Below are 18,573 nucleotides of genomic sequence, written 5' to 3' on the forward strand. Positions count from 1 at the left end.
TCTATTTCTCCAAAACAGAAGATCACCCAAGTGGTATAATGTATCATTTCCTTTCATCAGAGGATAAAAGAGCACGATTGCAAAAATTGTATCATGAAAATGCAGTTTAGACAGTCATGTACTGAGATGTTCCTTGCTAAAAAATGATTGAATCTATTGTTTTGTAGTTTTTATAAACATTCTGATCTAAATTTTTGCCAAATTGAGTAAAGAAAGCCAGCTTCCGGTGATTCGAAGCTTTATATGTGCTTATTTTAATAAACTAGTGTCTACGACCATATCACGTTGAAAGCACCGGTTCTCGTCTAATGCAGGGTGGAAACATACTTGCACTTATTTTTTATCAAAAGTTCTAGATATGAATCTTGGTATGGAAATTCTATTTTGTTATTTCGTATAGTTTTATTCAATAAAGATAAAAAAAAAACCGGTTCTCGTCTGATCACCGAAGTTAAGCAACGTCGAGCCCGGTTAGTACTTGGATGGGTGACCGCCTGGGAATACCGGGTGCCGTAGACAATACACTTTTTGTTGGTTTCTAATTTGCTTCTTTGTATGTTTGCTAGCTGGATCTTTTTTTTCTTTTTATTGAAAGATTTGTAAAATTAAAGTCGAAAAGGTCATGTTTTATCTTCTATGTGGATAAATTTGAAAGAACAGATGTTGTAAAAAGTATACCTCCGACGGACTCGAACCCGCAATCCCCGGCTTAGGAGGCCGGTGCCTTTTTTTTTATCTTTATTGAATAAAACTATACGAAATAACAATACAAATCAGAATATCTATAAAATCATCATGTTACAGAACTTAAGAATATACAATTTATCACAGTTTGAATAACAGCACATCTTCCTCTAACATCACAGTTGGATTATCTTTCAAAAACTTCTTTTCAAAGACTGTTAGTCTGTTTGTAAATTTACAATAGAAATAAAAATAACTAATATAATGTTTCAGTGTGTATTTGAAATATGTTATTAGGTTAATACCTCTTGTGCCATTTTTGAACATTTGTCTTTGCTTCATTATACAGAGTCTTCCAATAGACAACAAAAAATTAACATAATGAATATTAACACCTTTCACATTAGATGATAAACCCAGCATAAATATCCTCATGTAAGTATAGTTATGTATCAAATTTTCCTCTGATTTTACAAATAGTGTCTCTAAAATATCAAACATAAAATCATGAAATTTAACAAGTAACTCACATGTCAAAAAAATATGAAATAAAGTTTCCTTCTCACAGTCACAATTTTGACAGGTGCTACTGTCTATTATTCCAATCTTACAAAGTTTAACATTAGTAAAAATCCTGTTGTGACACAATTTGTAGTCTAGATCAATACATTCAGATGGTTTCCAAAAATTATGTACTTGTTTCCACACAAAACGGAAATCACTTTCATGAATACCATATTGATCATACCAAAATTCATAACATTTATGTTTAATAAAACACTTTTGTAATAGTAATGAATAAAACCTTTTTGTTGTACATAGCGTCATGTCACACACTTTACTGTCGAATTGAACATAAAATTGGGAGAGTTCTTCATTTTTCAAATGACAATTTGTCAAAACGACTTCTTTCCACTCAGCAGAAATATGATTCAATAATAACATATACAATTTCCTGACAATGTTAAAATTAACATCTATTTCTTTTTCTCTCATCATATCAAAAATTGCCTGACCTGGCAAAAATCCAGGTATAGCTTCATATGATATATCTTTAACTAGTACAATACCAGCTTTTATAAAACATTCCCATTCTTTACCAGATACGAACATCAAGCTATTATAAAACAGTGGTTGATTATAAACATCACAGTTTCCTATATTAAAAGTTACATCTTTTCTAATGCACTGCCATGCTTCCAACATTTCTCTGTACACATGCGGTAAACATAATAAATCATTTTTGTTTAAACGCAAAAATAAAACAGGCCTAGAAAGATTCATACAATGTACTCTTCTCAAAAAATAGCTGAAGATACTTTTCCAAATACAATTGCACTCAGAGTTTAAAAATCTTCCTAAAAATTTCAATCTAAATGAACACATTTTTAAATAAATATCTTGAAAATTCAAGCCACCATCCTGTTTCATACCAGTAATAGTTGCATATTGTATTAAATGAGATTTAGAATCCCACAAAAACTCAATACATATTTGCTTTAAATCTGTCAGTACATTTTCAGGTATTGGCGAAACAGCTAATAAATACCAAATTCTCGATACCAATAAAGAAGAAATTACAATATTTCTACCAGATAGAGTCAATTGTCTTTGTTTCCACATATTAACAATACTTCTTATTTTTCTGATCTTATCCTTCCAATTCATGTCATTACATACATCAATGTCTACACCAACATAAACGCCAAGAACTTGAATACATTTTTCACAAATTCTTAATCCAAGTACAGTCTTATCAACATCAGTCAAACTTCCTTTTCCAATACATAAAATTTCAGACTTACTTCTATTAATCTTAGAACCTGATGCTCTACTATATAAATTAAATACATCAAAAGTACATTCAATAGATTTTTTTATCGCTCAAACATAAGGTAGTATCATCTGCATGTTGAAACAAAACTGCAGTTTCTTTACTGTAAGGTATACGTATTCCATTAATATTACAATGTTTCTTAATTGCCATTGACAGTGGTTCTGCTGATAAAACATACAACAAAGCACTGATAGGGCAACCTTGCCTAATTCCATTTCGTATCTTAAAATATTTTGTTAAAAAACCGTTACACTTGACAGTACTCTGAATATCGGTATAAAAAATCCTAATCCAATTAATAAATTTACATCCAAAACCAAAACATTCTAATACTCTAATGAGATAATCATGAGACACTCTGTCAAAAGCTTTCTCTTGATCAAATATACCCTTCTACACCATCATCTTCTACCATATTTATTACATCACGTACACTAGCTATTGTATCTGCAATATCTCTACCAGGTATACAACATGACTGACTATTTGATATTATCTTGCAAAGTACTGATTTGAATCTATTTGACATGACACGTGCTAAAATCTTGTAATCAACTTGCAACAATGAAATAGGTCTATAATTCTTTAAATCCCTTTTATCACCTTTTTTCTTATAAATAAGAGACAGTACACCATTTTTCATAGACCTTGATAAAGTGTTACATTTTTCAACGGCCTTAAATACCTTCAGTAAAATATCTTTTAAAACATGATAAAATTTACAATAAAACTCAACAGTTAGTCCATCAGATCCTGGACTCTTATTTTTAGACATTTTATGTAATGCAACAAAAATCTCTTCTTCAGTAATATCATTATCACATACTCCTCGATCAAAACTATCAACTTTTACATCTATATTTTGCAACAAAACCTCCATAGCATTTTTGTCTGTTTCTACACATGAATACAACTCATCATAAAACTTATACTGTATGTCTAATAAGCCATCAGTATCAGAAACAATATTTTTACCATCATGATCAAAAAGTTCTTTAATACTATTACTCTCTTGCTTATATTTCTCTAAGTTCAAAAAATATTTTGTACATTTATCATTTTCTGTAGCCCAAAAAGCCTTCGACCTCAATATAGCACCTTTACATTTCTCTTCCTCTAAATTGTTTAATTCAAGCTTTAAATTCTCATACCTTTCTACATTAATTTGTTCACCTTCAGCAATTCTCATACATATTCGCTGTATCTTATTTTGTATGCAATAATACTCTGCATTTTTCTCTTTTGCAATTTTCTTACTGAAAACTTGAGAGAATTTCTTAATTCTAAACTTTAAATTATCCCACCAAATTAAAACATCATCATCAAAAAGAGTACATTCCTTACTATCATTGATAATATTCAAAACAGTTGATACAAACTCATTATTATCTAACAATGTATTATTAAAAATCCACACACCCGGGCCTCTTTCTACATCATCAAAAACTATTCTCATTTCAACAAAAGAATGATCACTTAAAGTAGTGTCTTTGTAATTTATATGTTGTACAAAACTTGACAAATTTCTAGAAATGAGAAAATAATCCAATCTTGATTGTTGTAAATAAAAATCACTTACTCGTTTCCATGAAAACGTTCTAACACAAGGATTTCTACATCTCCATACATCATATACATTGTTATCTGTCATCAAATTACATAATAAGTTATAACTCATATCATTCCTGTGTACAGATTTACCACATCTATCTAGGCTGGACAATGTTGTATTCCAATCACCTGATACAATTATATTCTCATAAGAACTAATATATTGATTGAGGAATGTAAAAAACTCACACCTTTCCTTAACAGAATTATATGCATAAATATTAAATATGTTATAAATACAACCTTCATGTTCAAATTGGACATGTAAAAATCTGCCCACATCATCTTTAAAAATAACTTTAACATTATTTTTAAACCTTTTGTTCACAAGAATAGCAACTCCTTGCCTTTTAGTACTACTATTAGAATATAAAACACAACCATCATAAATTCTATCAAAATTCAAAATGAAATCATCATCCCAGAACGTTTCTTGCAGTAACAAGAAATCAATCTTACTGTTATCAATGATGGATACATAATGAAAAGTTTAGGAGGCCGGTGCCTTATCCATTGGGCCTTGGAGGCTTCCACAAAAGATGTCGTTAAATATGAATGTCATTTGTGTGCTGAATGACTGTTGTCAACAAATGCTGAAACTTGAAAAATGTATAGTAAAGAAGTCTTTAAATCTATTTCTCCAAAACAAAGGATCACCCAAGTGGTATAATGTATCATTTCCTTTCATCAGAGGATAAAAGAGCACGATTGCAAAAATTGTATCATGAAAATGCAGTTTAGACAGTCATGTACTGAGATGTTCCTTGCTAAAAAATGATTGAATCTATTGTTTTGTAGTTTTTATAAACATTCTGATCTAAATTTTTGCCAAATTGAGTAAAGAAAGCCAGCTTCCGGTGATTCGAAGCTTTATATGTGCTTATTTTAATAAACTAGTGTCTACGACCATATCACGTTGAAAGCACCGGTTCTCGTCTGATCACCGAAGTTAAGCAACGTCGAGCCCGGTTAGTACTTGGATGGGTGACCGCCTGGGAATACCGGGTGCCGTAGACAATACACTTTTTGTTTGTTTCTAATTTGCTTCTTTGTATGTTTGCTAGCTGGATCTTTTTTTTCTTTTTTATTGAAAGATTTGTAAAATTAAAGTCGAAAAGGTCATGTTTTATCTTCTATGTGGATAAATTTGAAAGAACAGATATGTGCTTATTTTAATAAACTAGTGTCTACGACCATATCACGTTGAAAGCACCGGTTCTCGTCTGATCACCGAAGTTAAGCAACGTCGAGCCCGGTTAGTACTTGGATGGGTGACCGCCTGGGAATACCGGGTGCCGTAGACAATACACTTTTTGTTGGTTTCTAATTTGCTTCTTTGTATGTTTGCTAGCTGGATCTTTTTTTTCTTTTTATTGAAAGATTTGTAAAATTAAAGTCGAAAAGGTCATGTTTTATCTTCTATGTGGATAAATTTGACAGAACAAATGTTGTAAAAAGTATACCTCCGACGGGACTCGAACCCGCAATCCCCGGCTTAGGAGGCCGGTGCCTTTTTTTTTATCTTGATAAAATTTTATTCACAGTAAAACATCATATAAAAGAATTATTGGGCTAGTCTCCCAATAATTCACATATCACAGATCACAAATTTTCCTTCAATTACATTGACAGTATATATATGAATAAGTATATTTAAAAGTCTATCACAACATTATCATCAGAGATGCGCAGAACAGGATTGTCATTCAAGTAATATTTTTGAAACAAAGAAAAGTTCTTTTTCGGTATATAATACATGTAAGCATAATTAACATGCTTTTGAAGAACAGATTTAAAATAAGAAATAATGTGCAAAACTTTCTCATCTTTCATGACTAAATTTCTTCTCTTTACCACACAAAACCTTCTAACAGATAAAGCAGTATTAACAAAATAAAATTTAACTTTTTTATCTTTCTTGAGTAGACCGAAATAACATAGAAAATTAAAGTCTAACATATTGATAAAGCTAGCTGAACTATTACACAATATATTATGTAAAAAGTCTTTAAAAAAGTCATTGAATCGAGTCAAACATCTACACGAAATTATAAGATGTTCTAAGTCCTCATGCATATCATCACAAACTGGACACAATGAATCATCAGTAATGCGATATCTCAATAACCTCTCCTTAGTAAATAAAACTCTATGAAATATTTTAAATGATAACTCAATCCAATCACTTGGTAAAAATGGAAAGTTCAAAATTGTTTGGACTTTTTGAGTATCAAAATCAGAACACATCTCACACCAATATTTGACAGCGTTTGGTTCTTTTGATAATGATTTCAACAACATAGAATAAAACAACTTTGTTGTACTAGGAAAAGAGTACTTTCTATTATTAACATTACATTCTATATTCAAACTGAGATTTCTACGAACATTTTCATTATTTTCTACTAAAATTTTACATTCATCAGGAATACATTGTTTTATACATTGTACTACCTTAATAATCTTAGCAGCAGATACCTGTGGAAACTTTTCAGAAACAATATCTTGAACAAACTCATCTCTCATGAATCCCTTTTTACATTCAAATGCTAAATCTTTCACTTTAATAATGCCTGCATCTATAAAAGTCTTGATATACAGCATATTACCATTATTAGTAATCAAAGGATTATTGAACAGAAGCAGGTCAAATACATTATTCAAATTGATATCAATTTCAATATAATCACGTATCTTTCCCCAAGCAAACAGCATACATTTATAAAAATCGGGTAAACTCCCCAACTGTCTCTGCTTAAATTCACAGAACAAAATCTCAATACCAAGTTTCATATCTTGTAATTTGGAAAAGAAATAAGTACAAAGATGCTTCCAAACAGCACAATACTCTACATCTAACAAACGACTTAAAAATTTAAGTCTAAAAGCATACATCTTATGTAAAATTTCTGAAAAGTTCAAACCTCCATCTAGTATTCTGTTAATAGCAACATCATAAGCAACCAAAGATGGTTTATCATTCCACAAAAACCCGATGCACAATTTCTTTATATCTAAATAGCATTTTTCTGGTATATTAACTACCATCAGAGTATACCAAAGTTTGCTCATTAAAAGAGTATTTATCACAGTTACTCTACCATGTATTGACAATTGTCTCATTTTCCAAAGATTCAGTAGTTTTGAAATAGACTGCACTTTGCATTCCCAATTCAGACTATCACATAACTTTTTATCCTTGCCAATCCATATGCCTAAAAGCTGTAAAACCCCATCACACTCTTTAATTTTCCAAGCATCTAAATCATTTTTTGATATTTTTCCAGTACCCAATGCCAAAATTTCAGATTTATCTTTATTTAATTTTGCCCCAGATGCTTGTTCATACAATTGTAAAACATTAAATGATTCAGTTACTGAATTTTTGTCAGACAATATCAATGTAGTGTCATCAGCATGTGAAAATATTTTTTCTTCAATATTCACAACAGGAATGTTAATACCTTGAATCCTATCATTCCTTTTGATCATTATACTTAAAGGTTCAGCAACTAAAACATACAATAAAGCAGATATTGGGCAACCTTGTTTAACAGAGTTTGCCAATGGAAAATATTTGGATAGGAAACCATTGCACTTGACAGTACTAAAAATATCTGTATAAAAAAATTTTATCCAAGATATAAATCTCTCCCCAAAACCAAATTTTTGTAAAACCGAAAAAAGATATTCATGCCCAACCCTGTCAAAAGCCTTTTCCTGATCTAATTTTAACAAATAACATTCTAGATTATCCATTTCAACCAAGTCAATTATGTCTCTTACAGTAACAGTAGTATCAGAGATGTCTTTACCTATTATACAACAACTCTGAGTTAGTGAAATAATCTTTGGAAGTACAAATTTAAACCTATTTGCCATGACTCTTGCTAATATTTTATAATCTACATTCAATAAACTGATAGGTCCAAAATTTTTCAAGTCAGTTTTGTCACCTCTATTTTTATAAATTAGGTTAATCATTCCATACCTCATAGACCTAAATAAAACTTTATTCTCTTCAACTGTATCATAAATATATTTCAAAACATCTTTCAACTCATTAAAAAAATATAAATAAAACTCCACCGTGAGTCCATCAGGACCAGGTGTTTTTCCTTGTTTCATACCTTTTATAGAGGTTTTTATTTCTTCAATATTAATTTCCTCATCACATTTTTCAACATCACAAACGTCAACATTGACGTTAATACAATCTAACATTTTATCAATTGCTTCATAATCAGTTTGTACACAAGAAAATAGCCTTTTATAAAAACTATAAATAACATCTAAAATTTCAGCAGTTTCACTGACAACATTACCATCACAATTTTTTAAACCATTTATCATATTTCTATTCTGTCTATGTTTCTCTAAATTCAAAAAATAGGCTGTATTTTTATCACTTTCTAATGAATATTGACATTTGGATCTTATAACAGCACCATTACATCTATGTTTTTCTAAACCTTCAAGTTCCTCTTTCAACTCTAAATATTTGAAATGATCTATATCATTACCACAAGCAGCCTTTATTGACAATTCTTGTAACTTATTCTGTATTCTATAATAATCTCTATATAACTCTCTCTGTTTTTCTTTACCATAGAGTTGACTTGTTTTCTTGATTTTATATTTCAAATTATCCCACCAAATTAATGGATGTGAAAAATAAAAATCTGAACCAATTTCATCAAGTAAGATATTTCTAATTTTTTCAACAAAAAAATCATCACTCAATAAGGACTTGTTAAAAATCCAAACACCAGGTCCTTTTTCAACTTCAGAAAAATCTAATTTCATACTAACAATAGAATGATCACTAAAAGATGTATCATTGTAAAAAACATTCTTTATAAATGGTTTTAAATTACAAGAAACTAAAAAATAATCAATTTTACTTTGAGTTAAAAAACTTTGTACAACTTGTTTTCTTGAAAACATTTTAACACCTACATTTCTATCTCTCCATACATCAGATAAACCTTTTTTCATTTATCAATTCAGTCAGACATTTTAAAGATCTGTCAGCATAAAAAAAGTTTTCCCACTTTTGTCTAAAGGGGAAAGAGTGGTATTATAATCACCTGCTATTATAATAAATTCATCTCCATATATTTTACTTTTACAATCATTGAAAAAATTACACTTTTCACTAACACTATTTGGAGCATACAAATTAATTATGTCCAAACTTTTGTCAAGAATTTTACCTTGTATATGAACTAATCTTCCACATACACTCTCACAAACTTTAAAAACATTTTTCAACCTTTTACTTACAAGAATGGCAACCCCTTTCCTATTACAAATGCTATTACTGGCAAAAATCTCACCATCCCATACAGTTTTATCAATTTGAATATCCTCATACAATTTATCAGTCCAAAATGTTTCCTGTAAACAAACAATGTCATATTTTCTTTCAATACATAATGCAAAAATACAATCCCTTTTATTTTTGTCACACAATCCATTACAATTAAGGCTAATGAAGTTAAAAGTAGCCATCACAAAACAAAAGTTCATAACTAATGACACATTCCACTCCATTGTTACTTCATTAACTTATTTTTAACATTTGACAATCTAGCTGCCTTTAAATTAGGCTTAATCTGAAATTTATTTCGCCTTTTGATACCCAAGTAGGATTTTTTCTTACCCACAACAGTAAACTCATCACCACTCGCCAACTGACAATCACTTGTCAATGAATGGGTGTCCATTTCAAAATCATCCAAAGTATCACAAGTACTATGGCTGACTCCTCCCTGGCTTTTGATTTTATCCTGAGAGGAGACAGTATTTTCTATATTAGATATATGATCAATATCTTTAACATTATTCTCAGATACACCAGAGACATCATTAAATTCAACCAAATTAACATGGCTAACATCTACATTATTAGTAAGATTGTCATGATCGATTTCTGATTCTACTTTTTCTTTATCTTCACCACTTACAACATCTTCAACACCATGAACCATGTCACAAACATCATCTAACACCTCAGAAACGTCATCACCATCCACTTCATGATTCTCTCCATCGTGACTAGCACCGTCACATTCATCAATACACTGGCTAGCAACACCATTCGGAACATCATCTGTGATATGGCTAGCAACACCATTATCACCATTCGCTATCGGCTCAACAACCGCCTCCACAGTTGTATGGGTAGCATCGCCATTAGTGTCAACATGACTGACATCACCACGACAACGGGAATGAACACTACTGACAACATTTTCACATCTTCTAGTGTTCTGTGCCCATTCATCATCTTCAGAAACATCGCTTGAATCATCATTTTCTGTATGAAACATTCTGTCACTTGAATGTTGAATGTCATGATCCTTAAAAATGCCTGAGTAGGAATCAGTTTGGAATTCTGTACATGAATTACCCACGCCTGTCTTCCTCAAGGTTTCACACTTACAGTTCTCCTTCTTGTAAAAGCAGAAAGAACACTTATTTTTCAAGCATTTCCTACTAATATGACCTTGCTCGCCACATTCAAAACACTTGAAATCAGGATAATCTTTATATATGTGGTCCGGGCTAAAACACCCATGGTACACTCTAACTTGATGATTGTGGATCACACGATAGTATGCAGTTTCTTTTTCATTCACTGAGAACTTCATCGAGTAGGGGATGGATTTCATATTAGGCGGAAGTTTTGCCTTAAATACTCTTGTTCCATCATAAATATAGTTTTTTCGACTTCATCTTATGTTTTTTAATTGGTGACACCACTTCAACTCCAATTTTTGAAAATCTTTCAATAATTTCAGCATCAGTAACATACATACTCAAGTTGAGTATTGAAACATATCTGAAGCTGGATTCTAATTCAGTCACTTTAAATGTTTTACCACTGACTGATAAATCACCAAGAATTGGTTCCATCATCTGCCTCTCTCTAAATACAACTTCATATCCACTGCCGGTCTTTGGCACACATGCTATAACACTTCCTCTACCACATTTCAATTCAATTTCATCAATTACTGAATCAGGTTCTACTTTCCCAAAACCTTCAAGTACACATGAAATTAAAACAGTTTTCTCCTTTGAAAATTCATTTTCAACATTAAAAGACTTTCTATTGGACCTTTCTGGTCCACTTCTTTCAAAGTTCGCCATTAGTTCTTAGATAGATCTCCAGAAAAGAATGGAGCGCACCTTTCCTCCCCCTTTTTCCTGCTACGAAAAAGCAGGAAAAGGGGATATAAAACGAATATTTATATGGAAACTATTATCACTTTAAAGCAAATATCATCTAACAATGTTCAGGAAATATTTACACACAAAAATACGGCGAAGAACTCACCAAACAAAGAAAAATTCTCGGACGACACAATGTTTACATCCTACAGATGGTGCATCCAAAAACCGACCAGTTAAGCAACGTCGAGCCCGGTTAGTACTTGGATGGGTGACCGCCTGGGAATACCGGGTGCCGTAGACAATACACTTTTTGTTTGTTTCTAATTTGCTTCTTTGTATGTTTGCTAGCTGGATCTTTGTTTTCTTTTTATTGAAAGATTTGCAAAATTAAAGTCGAAAAGGTCATGTTTTATCTTTTATGTGGATAAATTTGAAAGAACAGGTGTTGTAAAAAGTATACCTCCTACGGGACTCGAACCCGCAATCCCCGGGTTAGGAGGCCGGTGCCTTTTTTTTTTCTTGATAAAAGTTTATTCACACAAATATATTTACATGTAAAAGAATTATTGTGCTAATCTCCCACTAATTCACATATCACAGATAACAATTAATAATATCATGTATGTTAAGTTAAGCTTCCATATCATATAGTGGCTTGCATACTAAAAGTCAATCACAACATTTTCGTCACAGATACGTAAAACAGGATTTCTTTTCAAGTAGTATTTTTCAAACAATGAAAAGTTTAGGAGGCCGGTGCCTTATCCATTGGGCCACGGAGTCTTCCACGAAAGACGTCTTTAAATATGAAAAAAAAGGAAATGAATACGAAAATTGTGTATTATAATAGCTGAAATTGCATTGATACGATCCATATGAAGTTTTTTGGTATATGGGGAGTCGACTGGTATATAATAAATCCAGACCCCAACTTTCCTAACCTTTTAGCAGAAAGTACTGTGAGTGAGAAGATCCGAGAATATCTGTATTATCATTAACGATAAAATAGTTTCGATATTTTTCTTTGCTATAAAATGTGATTAACCGTGACATTTTGAAGAAAGACTTATAAAGAGATGTTTCAAATTTATTTTGTATACAAGTTCATACATCTTCGCTGTCCACAGGGCTTTTTTAAATTAGAGTTATCGTTCTTAAGAGCTAGTAATGGTTTACAATGTGTTACCGATATGTCATCATTGATTCTGGTTAACCAACGTTTGTGTAGCAGCCCACAGTTTTATTTCATTACAAAATTGATCATTTACAAGTAAATTTCATAATATGTCACGAGTAACACAATATATATGTATATATACCATTATGTATCAATACTGCACCTTTACGTGTTGTTCATGGGCTTTACTCGATGGCAGATTTTTCTCATCGTTTATGTATTGAATTAAGACCCCAGACTACCTTTGGTTGCATTTACAAGTTTATTTGTTCGTTATTTTATTGTTTCGTTTTCGTTTTTTGTATTTTTTTGTTTGGTTTTATTGTTTGGAGGATTTGTTTTCCTTTTGGTATGTCAAAACTCAATGACTATATTAATGATCTGTTATTACACAATTTAGTCTTTTAAGTATGTTCTGAAGAATGGGGGTTCATGGATGGTCAAAACAGTTATGATTTCATCAAAATGTTAAGTATTTAGGATGTTACTTTGCACATATTATTTTAAAATATAAAAACACAACTACGGCGCATTTAAAGTCCGTTGTGTCGGATTTTATGAATTCATTTAGATATATGTCAAGTGAAGAGTAACTATACCATATATATTATGATATAAAGACAAAAGTGTGAAATTTTAAAATGTTAAGTTGGCAAACATTAGCTTTTAAGCCCGCCTGTCCCAAGGCCATGAGAGTTTATACCATCACTTTGCGTCTGCCGTCGGCGTCGCTCGTCTGTGGATAAATTTTCCATAAAACAAATGAACATTAGAGAACCACTATTGGCGTCACTGCCCTTTTCTACCTTTTTCTATTTATAATTCTATTACTGGACTGAATCCAATAAAAGTTGATTAGAATGGACCTCAGATATGATTATTAAGAATATGTTTTCTTGGTATTCACAAAAAAGATCAACCCAGGCGAGCGATTCAGGTTGTTTGGAGCCTCTACAGGCGCGTAGCTGCCGTTAGATAAAAAAGCTTTTGCCTGCACTTAATTTTGCCAATTTTTTTTTTTTTTTTTTGAGATAAAATACATCCAGCAGAGGCATAAATGATGCTCTAAAACGCTATCTCCGCGGAGCTTCGGCCCCCTGTACCCCCTACCAGGGCTCTGCCCTGGACCTGCTGGGGGCCCCAGACCCCCTACCGTAATTTTGCCTACACTTCAATTTGTCCTCAGCTACGCGCCTGCTCTAGTTATTTCATTTACTGCTTATTTATTTATTTATTTATTTTGTTAATAATCGGCTTTATTAAAAAGGATTTTTTTTTGTAATTAAGGAAGAAGGTTAACTATATTTTCTATGACAAATAAGTATAAGAGAGCCAAGAAAGCCCTACAAATGATGTCATAATACAAGGAAAAATTATGTATATATGCATCACCCTCCAACCCTGTCCAAATCAGCCCGTTTTAAAACTATATAAACTTTATTTCTCTTTTTGCTGTTTTGTTTTTTCTGTCTTTTTAGTATTTTTTTTTGTTTCCTTCCTTCTTTGTTTTTACATAAGGGGTGGAGGTGGTACTCCATTCCCGCTTCCCTCCCCTAGTGCTAGTACTTAAGGGGCGAGTCTCTGTCATAAGTATTCAATACGACGAGTTTGTTCAGAATTAAAAGCGATTGATCAGAAAAAAAACTGCAAAGAATAATATATTGTTAACTCTAAGGAGTCATTTTTTCAAACGATTGAAAAAAAAGTTGGGAAATTTGATACAAAAATAGTAACTACAACTCCTTTGACCCAGGGCGTCATTATAGACCGACCAATCAAATTCCACCACATCTGATTTGGGTCGTATGTAAACACTGGATTGTTCCATTGGTTCCATGATTTCTTGGGAACAATTATATACTTGAATGGCATATTAATAAAAATTGTAACTATCTATTTAAAAAAATAACTTAAAATTACGGAAACCAATATTTCAATGAAATATGCCATTGATTAATATACAGAGTTGACTCCCCTAATTTGCTGACGTAGATTCTTCCTTTACCTAACACGGCAGCGATTCTGTGATACCAGAGTACGGTGCTCTACTGTTCTGCATCGAAAACTCAAGCTAGAAATTGATTAATTTCTTGCTTGAATTTTCAAACAGCTTCCATTTGTCACCAGTGGAGTGTTTAGGGTCCAACAGAGAATTTAATTCTATAATTTGATGGGATTTTCGTGAATGTTCTGACAGGCTTTTCGAATTGATAAATACAGAGTGACTGACAATGGAGGCTTCTCATACAAAATCTGTGGAAGAAGTTTTGGATTATTTTAATGTAGCAGAAACTTCAGGATTAAGTGAGGATCAAGTAAAATCCGGGTTGGAAAAATATGGTCCTAATGGTGAGTAAATTGTCAAATTACATGCGTGCTATGACGTCTTTCACACATGTTTCGTCACCTAATAAAAACTAATATGTGATTTTACATTTCGCGATTTCTCCATGTACTTAACAGATTTTTCTTAAGAACTGTAAGTTTTAGTTGTTTAAACGAAGATTTTTATATTTATTTTTCAGAATTACCAGCAGAAGAAGGTATGTTTTCATGTAACGAATGTTATCATTTAGTTGTACGTTTGATCATTTGAATGCTACTTCCCTTTCCTGTGTAAACACTGAACACGTTTTGACCCCTACTACACTCACGCCTGTCAGAGATTTCTAATGAACATTTTAATGTACCATATTAAAAAAACAATTCTTAATAATGCTTTTCCATAAGAAACCACTGATATAGGTGATGTTACAAAATGATAGAGAAACCATAAATTGGGATAATGAAAAGATTGGATGTTAGATTTTGATCATGCCCTTAGCTACCTGTCTTAATATCCAGTACATTTACTCATGATAGCACACAGTAACAATTGCACATTGATGATATTGATTTAATGCCTGAACATTTTGTGTTGATAAAATTAATAAATAAGTCCACATATATTTTGTACATGTATGCTTATTTCTTACACATGTACATTGAACATGTGTGTAAAACTACTGTATACTGTAGGTCTTTAAATGTAAGTTAAGAGATATTATAAGACTATTCTCTATTCTGAACATCCGGGCACCACAAGATCTAGATGTAGCCAGGTGAACCTTCATATACTGCTGTAGGTTCAATGTTCCTTTGGTAAATACTAGTTGAACCCCGAAAGAAAATTAAAAACCTGTAGCTACTATTCTCTTTATTATTAAAAACTCATCTTTTAAATGATCATTTGAACAGAACTTCCAGAGCATTCAACTTCTAAATTTTTTTATGATTGAAAAAAAAATTCCATTTCGGCACATGGGCTTGGTAGTTCTGAATGGCTTTTGGTCAGTTTGAATTCCTTCAAATGACCAATCAAATTAAAGTGTGACGTCACACCAAAAGTGAGGAACAGAGCTGTAAGGTATATGGAGGGAGCTGTTCATGATAAGGGCTAAGTCTTACTTTTGATGTACACATCTTTTTACTAAAATTTGAAGAGGGAGACGATTAAGATTAACATTTTCGACTGAAGCCTATTCATGTAAAATTTTAAATTACTGATTAAAAACATTGGTAGAAGATGTACATTTTTTGTTCATTGTACATTGTATTTTTGACTTTAATAATTAATAACTCCACATTTCTTTCTAAACTGTTCTAAAAAAAATACATATATGTACATGTATAACTGCATATATTGTAACATGTTCCTTGCATGTTAAAGCACCCTGCTGTGGTTTTCAACATAAGCAGGAGCGGCTGCTTTTAACAGAAGGCTAAATTACATGTGTTTCAGAAAATTTTGTTACATGTATGCCATATGGCTGTCTTCTAATGAATTTCAATATGATTAAAAAAATACACTGATGTAAAGCAATAAATTGCCTGGTAGACAAAACAGATTATTGTAGTTGACCTACAAAACGCGTGCATGTATAGCAGTACACTACATTTGTACCTTTACAGTACATGTATGTACATGTTTTAACTACATGTATATGTATTTCATTTGGTTTGAACATCTGAGTGTAAATATACATGTGTTGGGTGGATGTTCATGGAAGAGCCTACAAGGCATAAGGTACTGTACATTTTTATCCTTTTTTAAAATCAGGCACAGATTCAAGGTGCATGTACATTTTTTTTTTAGCAGACCTGACTTACACAATCCTTAAGGACTATTTAAGTGCAATTCATAAATGATATACAAAATATGCATATGAACTGTGTAAGATGCTATCCCAGCTACGTGTAGTGCTAATACACCTTATCCATAATCCCAGTTTGTGTAAATTTTGGGTTTTTTTTTGTGTGTACTCTTTAATGTACATGTACATAAAAACATCTGTAATTTCTGTATTTCTTAAAAGTGGAAAGGAATTGCACTTCATAATAGTATTGTACCTGTCACTTTATCACTTAGTTGGGGTAAATATGTTCTGTTTTTTTATTTGTACATGTGCCTCCATTCTTAATTCATAATGTTTTAACAAGTTCTTATTTTATCCTGCATACAAAATGCAAGTCATCATCTGACATTATGATACAAGTTGTACATGTTGCTTTCTGCTACTGCTAAATATAATGAACCATATTTTGCATTGCTTGAAGATTTACATTGTATGGTATCAATCATTTTATCTGATGTATTTTGCAGGTAAACCTCTCTGGGAACTAATTCTAGAGCAATTCGATGATTTATTAGTAAAGATTCTTTTATTAGCTGCTGTAATATCTTTTGTAAGTATTTTATTAATATAATTGTAGAGCTGTCATCAATAACTTCCACTATGATAAGTGTTCAGATTGAGGTTGAAGTACAATTGTTTTGTAAGCGCTCACCCACTAGTCTATAGCAAGCTGATCTCTTAATGGCCAAGTTTAATTCAAATAGAGCTTGCCCAATGTACTTCTTGCAGTCAATCATTTTACTTGCTTCAATACTTACAGCCTGCCCTGTGGTGTGAGGGTTTCCTCGTCATTTATTGAAGACCCTTGGGTGGCCTTGATCTTTTTCATTCCATTGGGGTTGTTTAAGTATAACTTGCCCACTTAACCAGTCAGATTTCTACTTCTGCATACATGTACATATACATTTACAATACATACGTGTAGTAAAGCACTTTTTCTTACAGTGCTGCATTAAGCACATGTATATTTACATACATGTATGTGTACATGTATTTACAGTATAAGATTCAATCAGAACTGTTAAAACCTATTGGATATTGTCCATCATAAATGCCCTGTACACTTCAGTACACATTTACCAAGGTGCATGCAGTATTTCAGGTAATTTACATTTTGAAATCACAATTTAGTAATATCAAACCTTTGACGGGCACACTAGACCACAAGGCTACTTGTAGCTGATAAAAAGAACCAATAGCCCTGAGTGCTAAAATGCTATTCTTGAGTTTTACTGAAATAGAGCTTTTACCGGTAGTAGCCTTCTCCAATATTTACTAACCTCAGGTCATCAGACTTGTTAGCAACATTTTATAATGTCTGTAATCCAGTGATTATGAAAAGACATGTACAGGGTATATCATGCAAGTTGAAACAAAGGAATCAGACTGTCAAATCATATAGCATATGCTAAGAAATTCTAATGTACATGTATGTATTTCATAATCATTAATCATTCGATTACAGACATTATAAAATGTTGCTAAACAATTTGAGGTTTGTTTTGTTTTTACAATGTAGGTAGGGTAATATTGATGGTAAACATTCTTAGATTTGTTTTAAGGTAGGGTAATATTGACTCTTTGTTCTTCACAGGTGTTAGCTTGGTTTGAAGAAAGTGATGAACAAGTAACAGCCTTTGTAGAGCCATTTGTTATATTGACGATTTTAATTTGTAACGCTATTGTTGGTGTATGGCAGGTAAGTCCTTTTAATGAAATAATCCACTAAGCCTAATGTACATCTTTGATTTCTGTGCATTTCTATACTTTTTACAGCATGTAGAAGAGCCATTTTTATCAAAATTGAAGTAAATGTACATTGTGCATGTGTACATTTATAGATACATTGTACATTATTGTACGGTACAGTGCATTTGTAAATTGCAGGGGCCCATGCAGACATTTAG

General features: G+C 31.9%; 1 protein-coding gene and 2 non-coding genes across 9 annotated transcripts in view; all 3 read left to right on the forward strand.

Moving 5' to 3' along the window:
- Positions 1–5,030: 5,030 nt before the first annotated feature.
- LOC148608190 (5S ribosomal RNA) lies at positions 5,031–5,149 on the forward strand. The gene has a single exon (XR_015915680.1). It is a non-coding gene; the product is annotated as a 5S ribosomal RNA (ribosomal RNA).
- Positions 5,150–5,317: 168 nt separating this feature from the next.
- Positions 5,318–5,436, forward strand: LOC148608191 (5S ribosomal RNA). The gene has a single exon (XR_015915681.1). It is a non-coding gene; the product is annotated as a 5S ribosomal RNA (ribosomal RNA).
- Positions 5,437–14,475: 9,039 nt separating this feature from the next.
- The window catches only part of LOC148608192 (sarcoplasmic/endoplasmic reticulum calcium ATPase 1-like), a 63,353-nt gene continuing 59,255 nt past the window's right edge, over positions 14,476–18,573 (forward strand). For 5 of the 7 annotated variants that reach the window (XM_088545493.1, XM_088545491.1, XM_088545489.1 and 2 more), the window contains exons 1-4: positions 14,477–14,840; positions 15,017–15,034; positions 17,134–17,216; positions 18,261–18,365. In XM_088545493.1, coding sequence (XP_088401619.1) covers positions 14,723–14,840; positions 15,017–15,034; positions 17,134–17,216; positions 18,261–18,365 — 324 coding nt within the window. In that variant the 5' untranslated portion in view covers positions 14,477–14,722. Of the gene's footprint in view, positions 14,841–15,016; positions 15,035–17,133; positions 17,217–18,260; positions 18,366–18,573 lie in introns of all 7 variants that reach the window. The other 2 variants (XM_088545490.1, XM_088545488.1) reach the window with 1 other exon arrangement.

Source organism: Perna viridis, chromosome 9 (genome assembly GCF_037379345.1).
Source record: "Perna viridis isolate PV_CMFRI_1.1 ecotype Kerala chromosome 9, ASM3737934v1, whole genome shotgun sequence".
Lineage (NCBI taxonomy): Eukaryota > Metazoa > Mollusca > Bivalvia > Mytilida > Mytilidae > Perna > Perna viridis.